Source organism: Phaenicophaeus curvirostris, chromosome 2 (assembly GCF_032191515.1).
Source record: "Phaenicophaeus curvirostris isolate KB17595 chromosome 2, BPBGC_Pcur_1.0, whole genome shotgun sequence".
In the NCBI taxonomy this organism is placed as follows: domain Eukaryota; kingdom Metazoa; phylum Chordata; class Aves; order Cuculiformes; family Cuculidae; genus Phaenicophaeus; species Phaenicophaeus curvirostris.
Genome location: NC_091393.1, coordinates 24,006,065 through 24,022,040, shown reverse-complemented (window position 1 = coordinate 24,022,040; position 15,976 = coordinate 24,006,065). Strand labels below are relative to the sequence as shown.

Genomic DNA, 15,976 nt, shown 5'->3' with positions numbered 1-15,976 from the left:
AGTATACATGAAAAAAAATCAAAGCATTTTTTCCAGAGAGGCTAAATATATATTAAATGTGTGGGAAGGTAAGATGTCAAGCATTGATTTCATTATTATAGTTTTTCTTGGATTAAGATTCTCCTCTTTTATCGAACAACCTAAATTTAGAAATGAGAAAATACAGGCCAGTGATTAGTGGTGTTGAGTATTATATATTCTCAAGCGCCAATGAAGGACATATTCAGGGACTCAAGTTCTGAGACAGACTGAAAATCAGACGGGAAAATGACAGTTTAAGTTATTTTCCCAAAAGGGAACTATTCAGAATCAACTGCTACATATGTAGCTTAGGACAAAAGAATCTTACTTTTAATAGAAGGAAGATTTATTCCTTCCTACTTCATAAACAAATATTCTCTGAGAACTTATCTTATTGTAGACTTGTACAGAATTTACTACATAGTTGAAAAAATACCCTTGCAATGTGAATAATTACACTAAACAAAAACTCTGGAAAAACAGTGTAATACACTGTTATTCAAATCTAACAAGTCAACATAGAAGACTCTCAAAATAAATGACTTCTCGTACTACAACAACTGCATTGATAGGATGTAGGCAAATCTGCAATTACAGTAGCAAAGCGAGGGAGAAACACACAGTGTGAAACAAACAAAACAAGGGAAGAAAGAAGATAATTAAAAATGTTGCCCACCTACAGCAGCCGCAAAAGGCATACTAACACAGTTAAGAAAACTTATTTATGCCTCTAAAGTACAACATAGAGTTTAACATGACTTTGCTAATTAATTTCCCAAGTATTCATGATTTTGTTCTAGAAAAAAAAAAGTGCCAGTGGGAAAAAAAATTAAACACTCCAGGAAAAATGTTAAATCAAGTTTTAGCTGTAGGCCCAGTACTGGTCAGTGTAATTTTTAAGACAGCTAAAATCACCTAGGTAGTCACTGGAAGTTTCAAATAGCACCAATTCATAATAAAAATGCAGTAACTGGTACAAATTACTTCCAGGTTTAAAGAATTCAAACTCCTTAGTTTATCTAGGAGATTGAGAGGGGACTGGGTGTTTCAAAAAGGAGAATTAAAGGTAAACAAAAAGCTTTTTACTCTGTCGAGGGAAAACATAGCACCATTACTGGACAGCAAAAGGTCAAACCAGACTAATTGAATTGAGAAGGTGAGACTATATATTTAACAGTGGTCAGTTAACCTCAGAAAAGGACATTCAAGAAAGATGGCAAATTATCTACTTGTTGATGTTTTCATATCAATATTTTGATAGTAAATGAAATTTTTGATAGTAAAATTCTTCAAATTTATTTCAAACACCATTTCTAAGGTTTAAAAGAATGTGTAGGAAGGAAAAATATGAACTTAATGTTGACTCACTGAATTGAGTGAAAAAAATCATTGAAATAAATACTTTAACTAGCAGCTGATTTTAAATTATTTCCCTCATGTTTTTCCATTAGTACGCATTTATTTCAGCAGTCTCTATTATATTCATTGCTTGACTTCACAATTATCTGTTTGTTAGGTCCTGAATTACTCAAGGTAGTCAAGCACAGCCAGCAGATAACTTCTGGTACAGAATGAACAAAATACCTAATTCCTCCTTGAACCTCTTTGATAACTTTCCAGAAATAGCCTATTTAATTTGAAACACTACAACACAGATCTGACTCTTATTGTAAAAGTGGAACGCATCCGTTAATCAGGTTTGATTTTGGAATAGATCTTATTTTATTCTCTTTCTAGGAATTCAGAAAAAAAACCCCAAACCTAAAGCAGATTAGTTTTAGTTAGCATAGAAAAAAGCATTTTGGTTTTTTTTTCTCTTAAAATGAAAACCAAAGATATTAGAAAAAACTTCTATCATTCTGGAAGTAATTGAAAGTTAAACAAGCAGAGTATACCTGCTGTAAATATGCAAAAGCAGGGGATTCATTGTCACACCTTTTAAGTCATTCTGTGTACAGTGATAAGCTCCATTGATGCTAGGTTTTCATCTCATATTGAGACTGTTAACGTTACTTCACCTCTAAGGAATTTATGCATTTATGAAGCTCTGGCATAAAACAAATCATATACTCTGCAACTACCACTGAATATATGAAAAGAGTCTTTGTATATTAGCATAGGTGAGCGCAGGAGGGATGAAACAAGATATTTCACGAGTAAGTGAATGTAACATCTTTTCCCCTCTGGCAATGCCATCCCAGAACAAGGCAGAACAAGAACCGAGACCAATTATTTCCTCTGGGAATGCTGATTTTCATGAGACCAACACTGCTGATATGGCAGACATGAAGCAGACAAAGAAAAGCCTGTCATTGCGCTGCTCTGGTGATTTTCCGGGCCACTTAAACCAGTTCTCCTTCTGTCTAGAAACTCTGAATGTATAAAAAAAAATTCTACATGTTCACTGGGAAATTGAGGTATAACTATTTCATTGATTAAATCAACACCAAAAGACCAAAAATAAAAATGAAGTAACAGGAGCTGGGGGGTGAGGGATGTGGGAAAGAGGGAAAAAAAGTGCTGAACCTTTTATAATAGTACCTTTATAAAAGGTACACCTTTTATAATACATTCTTTTATTTATAGCTTCAGCTTGTCAAGAATTTTAAAACTATATTTAGTTAATACATTCAAGTGTGTAATTCAAATACACAAGTATATTACAAGTGTGTAATTCAAATAATTTTTATATTAAGGAGATGGTTTTCTTGACTATCTTAAAAATCAGGGCAAAAATGTCAAGTTAGAAAGAACTAAATTTTAAAAAAAATGCTGAACAGAGAAATGAACTGTTCATCATCTTAAAGCTAATTGTTACATCTAATATTGTAATGAAATAAACTATAATAATTCGGTTTGTCTGTTCAAAAAGAAGCAAAGAAAAGAAAATTTAAGTGTTTATTAGTATTGGTTTCAGTTGACTGGAAAAAGTTACAGCAGTAATACAACCATGATAATATAGCAAAAATATGATTTAATTTTGATATGAGTTGAATAATTAAAATAGATATATGCTAATTATGGAAAAATCTGATAATTTGAATTCTTACAAGGAAAAGGAAAAAAGTTTCTTTCTCCTAACTTCCCTTTTTTCTCCTATTGATTCTTAGTCTTCTAGTGCGTCTGCAAGATAAGATGCATTGGTTTTTTGATATCTCATTATAATAGGCTTAAGACACTGAGTTAACATAAGTAATGCATTTAAATTCATTGTCACCAGTAGTGGTATTATATATGCATCCTCAGCAAACTTTGTAAAATAAGTTATAAGCGCAAAGGATCACAGAATAACCGCTCATATTGAGTTTCCAAAATAAATGGAATTTTGCAGATTTTTTTCTTTACTAGAATTATCAAAACCTTTTTAAAAGAGAAAAGAACTATGTCTATTAAATGCTTTTATATGCAGTACATGTGCATGCCATACATATAGTTGATGCACGGTGTAGTTGTTATTTCTAAAGTGATACAAGCCCTACAGTTTCAGGAAAAAAGAAAGGTCTAAACTCATAAATGATTTGATGATGCGTGGAGTAAAATGGTTGAAACAGCTTAAGTAAGCACAGAATTTAAAAGTGCAGATAAATTAAGAAGCTCTTCTATCTTTTATATAACTACAGTGTCTTTGATCTTGAGTAATGATTTATGAGGTACAAAAATCAATAAAGATTCCATTCTTAAAAATTGCATTTTAATGAATAACTTGGTGAACATAAGCAGTAATTGACAGCAAGACTGACATCCTCTCTTCTTCTTTTAAAGACGTATACATAAATCTATGCAGGAGCCTGAAATATGATTTGTGCTATGCCAGGGATGAGTCAGATTTCCAAATGATGAATGTAGTTTCTGGATAAGAGTTAGAGACTGTGTAATGAAAGAAGATAATGTTTAGATAGGGGGCATGCCTTTTTGTGGAATTGACTTTCTGCAAATTCGTTCCAGGCATGTTTTTAAAGCAAAGATCAGAATGAATGCAAAGAAATTTATTATAGAAAAAATGAGCAAGGAAACACACACTTAAACCAAACTACAGTGTAAAGCACAGACACTTTTCCCAAAAGTAAATTCCTAGAGGTGCCTGATCACACAAGGTTAACAGCTACTCAATGTAAAAGCAGTAGTAATGTGAGTCAGACATTTGTTACATCCCCAATCTCTAAAGAAAAACTTCTACCACCATCACTTTAGCAATGCTTAAAGGGCATTTTTTTTTGCTTCATTTTTATACTTTTCTTACCTTGGAACTGAGCATTAAATCCCTTTCGTCGGTGGTTACTGTCAGAAGTAAAATGGAGTCGTAACCAGTTCTTACTGCTGATAACAGGAGAAGGTAGATTCATACCAGTCAACCTAGAAAAAGAACAAAGAATTTAATGTAAATGGTTGAAAAAATCATATATACAGAACATAAAAGACAAGGAAAAAAAAGCCCAAATATATTATTGTATTGTTAACAGTGTATTTGACAAGACTAATTCACTGTCACCTAATCTTAATATATTACTAGTTTAGTAAATCTTATCCTCGGAGAAATGTTTTTCTTTCCATTACAGCTGACCACTGTATCTCCAAAATAATCTTTTATGAATTTAAGAAGAAAAATTATCTTGTATGCGTACATAGTGCACGCACATGTATATGTATGCCTGCATGTGTCAAATCAGTCAGCAAAAAGTAAGCAAATTTCATTATGACAAAATTTCATCATCTGACTCCATACAGTATCCATTAATGCATAGGAAACTCAATCTCAGATTATAAGGAAGGATAAATAAAGGTTATAGGCACTAGTTAAAGTTAATATTGGGTGATAAATTATTGGTATTTAACTATCATGACAGAATTGTGTGTATATTAATTCCTAATTCCTATGCATATTTAATAAAAGATGTAAGTTTAACACAACCTCATATAGGCTAACTAACTTGCATTAACTTCAGATACTGTTAAGAAAGACAAAGAATTTATCCTTGGACCACAGTGGGTTTTACCACAGTTTAACATTGCACCACATCATTTGTTAATATGAACACACTCAAGTTCTTATCACAGAGTACTTGATATGCTGCAAATACATGCCTTAGTTTACCAGGCGGTTGCTGGAGTTTGACCATACTCGAAGTTTCAGATTCAAAGATTTTTTTTCTTTCTGAATAAGTTAGGCAAACTGTAAGAAATGTAGCTTATGCCTTTCAAAACTGATTATTTGAAACAATCCCCAAACTGATCAATATCAGAAATTCTCAGCTAAGGGTTAACTTGTGTAAGCTTGTGATTGTCAATACTAGAGTAGACATAGTGTGTATTATCAGAGGTAAAAAAAAAAAACAAACCCGAAATAAAATAAGATTTCATCTCTCTGAAATGAATCAGTGCAGTGATATCGATGCATTTTTTATTCCAATATACAATGTCAGAGTTTTATCAAATATCCTAGATTACTAGGAATCCCATAACGTTTCTTGTTTTTCTTTGCTAGGACATTTTAACAGCATAAGACAAATTTCAGTTCCCATTTATAATCTCATTTTCTTCATCAAACTATTAAGAAAATAAGGAACAACAAAACTTTACATAAAATTATTTTAACAGCTTGGACTGAAAAAAAAAGGATATATTGTTTAAAGGAGCATTTCAAAATGTTGGAACTGGAATTCAATAGTTCTTCCATGTGTTGGTCAAAACATTCCACCCTGTAAATCTTTCCACATCTCACTCAAATGGACTTTTAAATTTTACATACTCTTCCATACATTCCTTGGATCATTTTAGAGCATAGCAGATTTTAAATAACTCCTTAGATCAGGCACTTTAAATATTTCTATGAACTGACATTCAGTGTTTCAAAGCTACATAGAGTTTAGCTGTACCTGTAGAAAATTCTGTGATATGATTAAAAGAAAACGAAAACCATATTGGGGATACCAATTTTTGGTTTTAATTTGTTAGTTCCTCTTAGCTATTGACACAAGATATGCTAAATCTCAAACGTTACAGGCTACATATAGGCTGCAGAGTATATCGCCGAACTGATAAATTATGTCCAAACATAAAAGCTTATCTCCTAGAAATAGTGCTTCAGGGGTTAGTTTTCTTTTTTTAAATGGAATATACATTTAGTAACACCCTGTGTGCCATGTACAGAGCTCTGGATTTCAAAGTCTGCCAAACTCCAGGCTGAAGCATTAAATTGCTATACAAATTGAATTGTATATTAATAAAAAAGAACATCACTTTAAAAAGCACATTCAAAGCAGATCTTTCATTATCTGTATTTCTAATGAACAGCTATTTCCCAGACACACAATATACAAAAATATTTTCAAATCTATGTAAACTCTACAAGGTACAACTAAATAGTTTCAAATCTTCCCATCATCCTAAGACACATAATGAAAATGTGACCGTGGGACCTAGAGAGTATTTTAAGCAACCTACTTTATCAGAGTTTTAATTTAGCTGTATGATTTCTGTGCTGCTGTGGACTAGACCAGAATCCGTTCTTTACCAGCAATGGTGTTGGTGTTTTAATTGAAGAAAATGACAAACTGAAATATGACTTAGTGGCTAATTTAGTCGTAAGGCTGGTTTGGGAAGCAAGCTTATAATTAGTGTACGAGATATGATTTTTTTCTATAAAGTGTTCAAAACTTCTTCACTGTAGTACACAGATTCAGAAATAGGAATGAATTCTGAATGGGAAGTTAGAGGGCAGTCCTCTGACCTGAATGTGTTCATCAAAGGGGGTGCCTCTACACGAAATACTTGGCTATGGCATTCATTATGTGCAGGAGGGGTGGTTCCCAGGGACGATTTCAGAGCTTCCAGTGACAGTAGATACAAAAGTTTGTGGATACATCTTAAAATTTCTCCTTCCCTGTTAATTGACTATTTGACTAGAACTTCTGAAGGACAGGCAGGCAACCCAAGCTGTGCGTGAAAAGGAGTTGCTGCTGTCTTGACACAGCAGACAGATCTGTAACTCACTCCAATGTTGGAGGTAGTATGAAAAACTGATATGCTTCCTTCTTACCTTTTCCTTGATCTTATTTATCAGGAAAGAGGGCTCAAATATAATATCATTATCACAGAGCAATTGCCAAAATGTAACAAAAGTTTTAATATTACAGGAGAAAATAATTAAAAAAAACCCACAAAATCACCAACCACTAAACAGTACTGTCAAGGAAATGTTTCCAATCCCACAAAGCTCAGTTTCACATCTGAAGAAGAAATAAAATCTGGGGAAAGGTCTCTAACACACATGCTTATTCATTTTTCACAGTATACAATGTGCAACTCCATAGTTGGGTGAAGGGCTTTTAAGTTTACCTATTTCAGATGCCAGACAGAGAGGCTAGACACCAGTGCTCACCTAATAAAAAACAGAAGGATCCCTCCTAGTCCCACAAAGAACAATACGGTGCTGCTTCTGAGGCCAGGAACATTTCCTTTGAGTTTTACCAACAGAGAGGTGCATCACATACCATAATTTCTGGCAAAGTGCCCATATGCTTTCTATGCACTGACTTTAATACAGTGGGCTTCCTCTGACCAAGTGCAGCCTTTACTCTTATGGGCTAACTTGATATAAGTTTAGTATTCACGGAAAATAAGCAGTTTGGTTGTGTCCATACTAGTAAATTGAACAGTGACACTTCACACCAACTCCTGCTTGAAAGTCTACACTATCAAAGGTTACAACAACAACAAATAACCATAGAATCACAGAACGGTTTGGGTTGGAAGTGATATTTAAAGATCATCTAGTCCAATTCCCCTGCCATGGTCAGGGATATCTGTCACTAGACCAGGTTCCTAGGAGTCCCATCGAACCTGACCTTCACCTTTTCCAATGATGGGCATCTACAACTTCTCTGGGCAACCTGTCCAATGTCTCAATAACCTTCATCATGAAATTCTTCTGCCTATGATTTACTACTCCTCCCCCTGTCTTTCCTGGGCACAGTGCAGGCCTTATTCTAAACTACAGGGTCTCACTAGATATTGTGAACTTGACCACCTCTTCTGAGGTGTTCAGGAAACACTGTCAGACAGGACTTAATCAGGCCATTATTTTACTCCTTGCTGTGAAATAAAAGGTGCAACCAAAAGAAAGTTGTCACTACTTCAAGAGTACGGTATTCGTTCCTGTTGCATATGAATAGAAATAGAATAATTTTAGCTCAGATTAGTTATTAACTCTAAAATCAGGTGAAGACTTGGAACTCCTTTGTATCAAACAGAAATTATTCAGATGAGAACCACATTTCTTAATATCAAAGTTCTCCTTAGAAGCTTTGGTGCTTTGATTTTTATTGAGGATTTATCCAATGATGTCTAAAAAGAATATTGAAAGTTTTTCTCACTCCTTTTTTTAACTGAAGACATTTATTGTTTGACAAGTAATAAAAAAGATTGAATTCTTCAGTTCTGCCTCTGCTCTAAAAAGTGTAGTAATTTTCTTAAACTCATTTTAAGGCCTAGCATGTCATAGCCTGACTCAGACACAAGAAAAGATATCTAATCTAAATTATTTTAATCAAGTTTTTCATATACAAACAAATACACATGTATATATCCCCCCTGGATGTCAGTGTGCCATTTTAGTAAATTAAACTGCTTATGGAAAACAGAGACAACAGTTAGATTTGGCATGAATTCGGTGTCACGGGCACAGGGAAGTGCTCATGGCATGTTGTGGAGCTGGAACTGTTGGCCACCACTTGGGGAGTTATTCTTCCTCTGTACTCGGCACTGGTGAGACTGCATCTCGAATCCTGTGTTCAGTTCTGGGCACCTCACCACAAGAAGGATGTTGAGGCTCTGGAGAGAGTCCAGAGAAGAGCGATGAAGCTGGTGAAGGGGATGGAGAACAGGCCTTCTGGCCTATGGCTGGGAGAGCTGGGGTTGTTTAGCCTGGAGAAGAGGAGGCTGAGGGGAGACCTCACTGCTTTCTACAACTACCTGAGAGGAGGTTGTGGAGAGGAGGGTGTTGGCCTTTTCTCCCAAGTGACAGGGCACAGGACAAGGGACAATAGCCTTGAATTGCACCAGGGGAGGTTCAGACTAGATATCAGAAATAAATTTTTCACAGCAGGGGTCATTGGGCACTGGAACAGACTGCCCAGGGAGGTGGTTGAGTCACCATTCCTGGAGGTGTTTAAAAGATGGATAGACGAGGTGCTCAGGGACATGGTTTAGTGGCAGATCAGAATGGTTGGACTCGATGATCAACCTAGTGATTCTATGATTCGTTGATTTGGAAAAGAGCATTATTAAGAACCTCTTGGTTTATTGATTCACAGTGTTAGTATGTATTTGTCTTGATTATCAACCTGATATTTGACAGACGTCGTAAGGACAATATCCCGTGGCACTCTGCACAGAATATTCTTCCTCTGAAAGATTATTACTGCTCTCAAACTGATAAATAAAAGAGCTACAATTCCTTACGTGTCTAGGCTTTTTCCGATATACGGCTTTCATTACCCAGCAAAGTAGAACATTAAGTCCTTCAACACAGCAATCAATTAGATTTTATTGTTCAATACAGTGATATTCAGCCCAGGCCCTGGGTATTGCAAGCCACTCTTCCACAGCTTTCAGGGACCTTCTGTACAGTGACGAAGAGGATTAGTACACGATCCTAAAGTTAATATGGCAGCTATCCTGAAGGCAAATGAAAATTTTAAACAAGCTCAGGATTGAACAGAACTAAATTACAGGCTTTTTCATTGCTACCAATATATAGTAGTTGAGCCCTTCAGAGAGAAAATTCTGATTTGAAAATAATTCCCTAGTTGAGTGTACTTATTAATAGCTACAATGATAAAATATGAATCTTACTATACACATATTATTCTGTTTAGGAGCCGTGCAGCTATAGTGTTTTTACTGTCATTATCAAGATTGGCATTTCTTTTACCGTTATGAGAACTGTATAGTTTTTACTGTGATCTTATTAGTCACTTAACAAATTTTCTAAGGTATCATATACAGGAAATTTGAATTTCTTCAATAAAATTTAGAAACTGGTAATCTAAAAAGTAGTTGCATTTTTTTTTATTTCTTTTCTTTTAATTTCAGTTATAATGAATCTTCAGTATAGGATTAAGATCTGACAAGATACATTCCACAAAGCAGACATATAAATCAATGTTCTGTAACCATCAATCTTATTATGAAACATTTAATATTTGTCAGTGCAGCTGTCACTTCTCATGCACAGGTTAACCTCCCAGAACTGTTTATTTTTACTCATAGCAGCTACGGAAAATACAAACATACTGGCACAAGTTGCCCAAAGAATTTGTGGATAACATATCTCTGGAAGTGTTCAAGACCAGGTTGAATGAGCTTTTGAGCAATCTGATCTAGTGGGAAGTGTCCTTGTCCATGACAAGGGAGGGGGAGAGTTGGAACTAGGTGATCTTCAAGGCCATTTCCAGCTTATAACTATTCTATGATTCTGTGATAACTGTTCTGATATAAAAATGATACAAAAATAACATGCATTGCAAATAGGAATGCAATTTTTAAGTATGTCAGGTACCTCCTACACTTCTGTGCTGAAAATGTCTACTCTTTAACACTCTATAGAGTCTTCTCATTTTTAGTTGCTACTGTAAGTTTCAAATTATGATAAAATGTATATACAAACATAATGAAAAATGTTTTTCAATTCAGTGTAACTAATTTAATTTTATCACTTTATTAACTGTTCTCCATTAAGTATTGTATGTTAGATGAGTTTTTCTTTTTTCTTAAATGAAAGATTTCAGGTGTCCCTTTTGACTTTGTTGTAAAATAACTAATGGAAAACAGAGATCAAGGCAAAAAAAGAAAAAACACCCTAATTTAAACAAATTAATAGAAACAATACTTAATATTTTAATACTTTTTTTTCTTAGATTTTTATTTGCAGAAGTCACATTATCTCTTCTGACTAAGAAAAAACATGGGGTTTTTTCTGTATTTCAAAAGCTCAGTCCATACATGGGGATGTTTGTCAACAGCTTCTAAAGGATAAATATAAGAATCATTTTCAAAGCTCTTCTAGACTGATACTTTCTGCAGTGACTATGGGGAATGAGTTTATTATGAATCTACCTGACACGTTCAAGTACAAAAAACAAGAAAAATCTCATGTTTTTTTTTATTATCTTTGGATATGATTCTCTATTATTGATCTCTCAGAACCATAAATCAATGAAATCCTGTTAACTTAGAACAGAGTTAAACAGTATCTGGTAAAAGAACATAACTCATTTGTTCCCAGCTGCAGACTGGGGAGGATGGAGGTGCTGATAGATTGCATTTCAGGTTTTCTAAGGCTACTGGACAACGAAGAGTTAAATTATACACAATTTAACTTATTTTCTGTGGGGAAAAAAAGGAAAAGATACATTTCTTCCTAAAAACTTTATGAGACTACATTTCTGTTTCATAACATTATCTCACAAAACAGAAGTAGTTTTTATACACTTGTCTTAGATTTATGGAGATTACTAAGATTCCATGACAAAACCTACCAAGCCAATACTGATCTAATCAAAGAAAGGATAAAATTGCCAGAATTAGAAAATTTCATATACATTATTCAGTCTTTGTCTATATAATAAGGTAGATTAGCTATGCACAGTGGCATACAACATGCAGTCCTATACAACATGTATTGATACTCGACATTTATCACCTACTGCATTATAAGTACCTTGGCCTAGAATCATCTCCTGCAAAACCTTGTCCTTACCTATTTTGGGGAAGATTGCATATACATACAGGCATGTATTTATAAAATTCTGTCTTCTTGACTCATTTGACAACACATGAAGAAATTCTTCCCAGTGTAAATGATGGCATCAGCTTGCCTAGTGCTCATAGAAATCATAAGGCATAAAATCTCAACCATGCTCAATGACCCTCTGACACCTCTAGCCTGAATCAGGTCTGTCAGGTTTGTGTTACAGATATGTGCATGGACACCCACTTTGCTACATGAAAAATAGATATGTTACACTTAAAAATTAATTTATACCTGTTCTCCAGAAGAAATACAATCGCATGACTGATCATAGTAGGAGAGCCTGACTAACAGCTGTGAACAAGCACTACGCTCAAGAGGATTGTTCTGCAGCACAGAACAACATTCACATCATTCAACAACGTATGAAAAGTTGTCAGCTCACATCATTCATGTCACATCACTTGAAACAATCTTTTTATATTCCATTATCCCTTATTTTTGTATTGCATACTATCCTTCCTGTACCACTTTACACCATTCTACCAAGACTTACTGAGTTAGGCAACTGTTTGTATATCCACATCTGATTTCTGTATCTGTGTTTCCACATATGTATATATTCCTATCCCCCTCTATCTGCTTTAAGGAGCCCACATCATAACCAATATGAATCATTCTTTCAAGTCAGAAGTGATATTAACCCGATATTAAAACATGCAAACAGTATCTTCATGTAGTAATGTTAAAAACAAACAATACAAGCAAGTAAACCCATCAGATACTACGCCGGTTTAGCTCTAAATACATGTTCAAACCATGTCTTTAGTATTTCTATAAAGGAAGTTTTCCCTCAGGATGGAAGCTCTACGCAGTTCTATCACTTTTTACCCTAAGGATTTTAAGCACCAAGTTAGACAAATAACAGTATATTTATTCATTTCAGTGATGGTACGTGTTTCATTTACACTCTCAAGTGGTAAAATTACCCTTGCTAAGTTTTGTTGATATTTGGATTAACCTTTTAGTTTAAAACTTCTGCCAGTTCTAAAAAGTACCTTCATATAGAGCTAATGCAAATGTTTACATCCTTAGTATATCTTGCCAAACAAGTTGACTTGTCTACATTTTTAACAATTTTTCCTTATGCTGACCACGTTATTTTGTACTTTAGAGTTTTATCATTAAGTAAAAGCCTTTGACTTCTTTTTTTAGGCTGTTTTTTTAGGTGGCAAAAAGTAACTTTATTTCCACCTGAACCACAAAGTTTTCCCACAGTAGTAAAGGTAGCGGGCAACAATAAAATTTTCTAGTAATATATTCATTGTTTAGTTTTTTTCCTTGTTTGTCTGCACACAGTGATTTAAGGTACTAATTATAACCAAACAGAAAAACTTGGTGTTTCTTTACAAATACGGTTTGGTAATTACTAGAAAATAACTTTAAACGAGAAGTACCATGCCACAACTATATATAGTAGGAATTGACATTTAGGTACCCTGGTTTCACAAAACTTGCCTCCCTTCTCTGAAATTATGAAGTAATGAAATACAATTTCTGGGCTGTACCAGCAGTATAACATGATAGAGTACCTGTGACAGTTTGACATAAAATGTTGAATGCTTCTTATTTGGAGAAAAATTCAGCCTAACAATGAAGAACTGGAATAAAAAATCCAAAATGTCCCCAAACTGATTTAAAACTTTTTCCATTCTATTTCATGTAGCTGCTATATTTTACTTTAACATATTGTTACTATGTAAAGAATGCAAAAACATGTTCTGCACAGGCCCTGGATTTGCTATTTGGTAGCTTGTCAAGTAAGGGCAGTATCTGTTGGTTTAGTGGAAAAAAATCTCTCCCAGATATGACAGAAGGTAAAATAAGCAATAGGGCAAGTATTTGCTCAAATAAAACATAGAATCATACAACCATTTTGTTGGAAAAGACTTCGAGATCATCGAGTTCAATCGTACTTGTCCACAAATAAACCATATCTCTGAGCAACTCATCCACCTTTCTTATAAATGCCTCCAGGGTTGGGGATGCAATCACCTCCTTCGCAGCCTCTGCCAGTGCCCAAGAACCTTTTTGGTGAAGACACTTTTCCTGAAGTCTAATTGGAACCTCCCATGGCATAACTTGGGGCCATTTCCTCTCGTTCTATCACCTGTCACTTGGGAGAAGAGACCAACACCTACCTCACTACAACCTCCTTTCAGGTAGTTGTAGACAGTGATAAGGTCTCCCCTCAGCCTTCTTTTCTCTAGGTCAAACAACCTCAGTTCCTTCAGCCATCTCTCTTAAGACTCGTCCTCCAGCCCCTTCACCAGCCTTATTGCTTTTCTCTGGACATACTCCAGCACCTCAATCTCTTTCTTGTAGTGAGGGGCTCAAAAACTGAACACAGTATTTGAGGTGCAGCCTCACCAGTGCTGAGTACAGGGGCAGATTCACATCCCTGGTCCTGTTGCCTGTGCTGTTTCTGATACAAGCCAAGATGATATTGGCCTCGGCCACCTGGGCCATCTGTCAAGCAACATCCCCAGGTCCTTCTCTGCCAGGCACCCTTCCAGACACTCTTCCTCAAGATTGTAGCCCTGCATGCTGTTTTTGCGTCCCAAATGCAGGACTTGGCACATGACCTTGTCAAACCTCATGCCACTGGTCTCAGCCCAACGATCCAGCCTGCTTGGATCCCTCTGCAGAGCCTCCCTGCCCTCCAGCAGACGGACACTTATGCTCAGTTTAGCATCATCCACAAATTTACTGAGGGGACACTCAATCCCTTCATCTAGATCATTGATAAAGATATTGAACAGAACTAGACCCAACACTGAGCCCTGGGGACACTCTTTGTAACCGGCCTCCAGCTCAGTTTAGCTCCATTTACCACCACTCTTTGGGCCCAGCCATCCAACCAGTTTTTCACCCAGCAGCAGGTGTTTCTGTCCAGGCCAGCGCTAGTCATTTTCTGAAGCAGAATGCTGTGAGAAATGGTGTGAAAGGCTTTACTGAAGTCTAAGTACACTCTACCCACAGCCTTTCCCTCATCCACTAAGTGCCTAACCTTGTAATAGAAGGAGATTAGCTTAGTTTGGCAGGACCTGCTTTTCTTAAACCCATGCTGACTGGGCCTGATCACCTGGTTGTCTTGCATATGCTGTGTGCTTATCTCTTTCTAACAGACAGGTGTCTTCCGACAAGAAAAAAAATATTAGCAGCAATGAAAACTGTCATAGGTATTTTTACTGTGGCAAAGAGGCAAAACCTTTAAGCTAGAACATTGAATAGCATAGCTAGATAGCTAGCTTTCTATTTTTAATTACTCAGATGATGAGCAATTTTTTTTTTATATAAATTTTCATGTATTTTGAAACTCTTCATACTCCTTTATGAGGATTATTGCCCATACTGGTAATACTACACTCAGCCAACTTTCCTAATACAATAAGTAAACCCTATTAATTCTAAGATAAATTACAGAATTCTAAAAAATATATTTATATTGTATAAGAGTTAGACATATTAAGAAGGGATTTCATAGTATGTTGATGGTTTTTAGCACAATATATGCAAGAGTTTCTCTATATTTATTGCAGGCACATAGGGCTATTACTTCTTGACTCCAGATTTCAGAATTTTTTGAAGAATAAAGATAGAAAAAAGGTCTTTTGTGTAGCATTATCTTTCACTCCAAATCAGGCTGCATTCACTGCATTCTCAAGAACTTTAAGTTTGTGTGTTATTGATTTGATTCCAACCTGAAGTATAACTCTTTAAAACATTGTTACTGTGTCCCAAAAAAAAGAATATTTTTTTTTTCCCCAAGGAGTGCTTAGTTTCTTAACTTCTGTGAAATGCCAATAAATGTTGATTAACTACATCTACAGACTGTTTTAAGAGTTCCAGCAGTGTGCAAAAATACATCTGCACACAGCTACCATTATTTCCCTTAGTACTGCTGAAATTTTAACCTAGATATTCAATTGCCCCTTTCTGCCCATTCTTCTTCTTCTTCACCAAACAACTCTTTTCATCTGAGTATTTTCACATATTTCTTTACTTCTTCACAGCAGGAAAAAAAAATACCTATGAATTATGTATCCTTCTCTACTGCCTGCCACTCTTAACACTTCATTATAATTCCTAGCAATTAAACCAGGTTCAGATTCTACATTAACCAACAATAGCAGCCTCAAATTA

The 15,976-nt window shown here is 35.3% G+C and overlaps 1 protein-coding gene across 1 annotated transcript in view; it reads right to left on the bottom strand.

The window, feature by feature from the left end:
* The window catches only part of CSMD1 (CUB and Sushi multiple domains 1), a 1,116,699-nt gene that overhangs the window by 407,961 nt on the left and 692,762 nt on the right, over nucleotides 1-15,976 (bottom strand). The window contains exon 6 of the mRNA XM_069851527.1: nucleotides 4,262-4,374. Within this exon, the coding sequence (XP_069707628.1) occupies nucleotides 4,262-4,374 (113 nt within the window). The remainder of the gene's footprint in view (nucleotides 1-4,261; nucleotides 4,375-15,976) is intronic.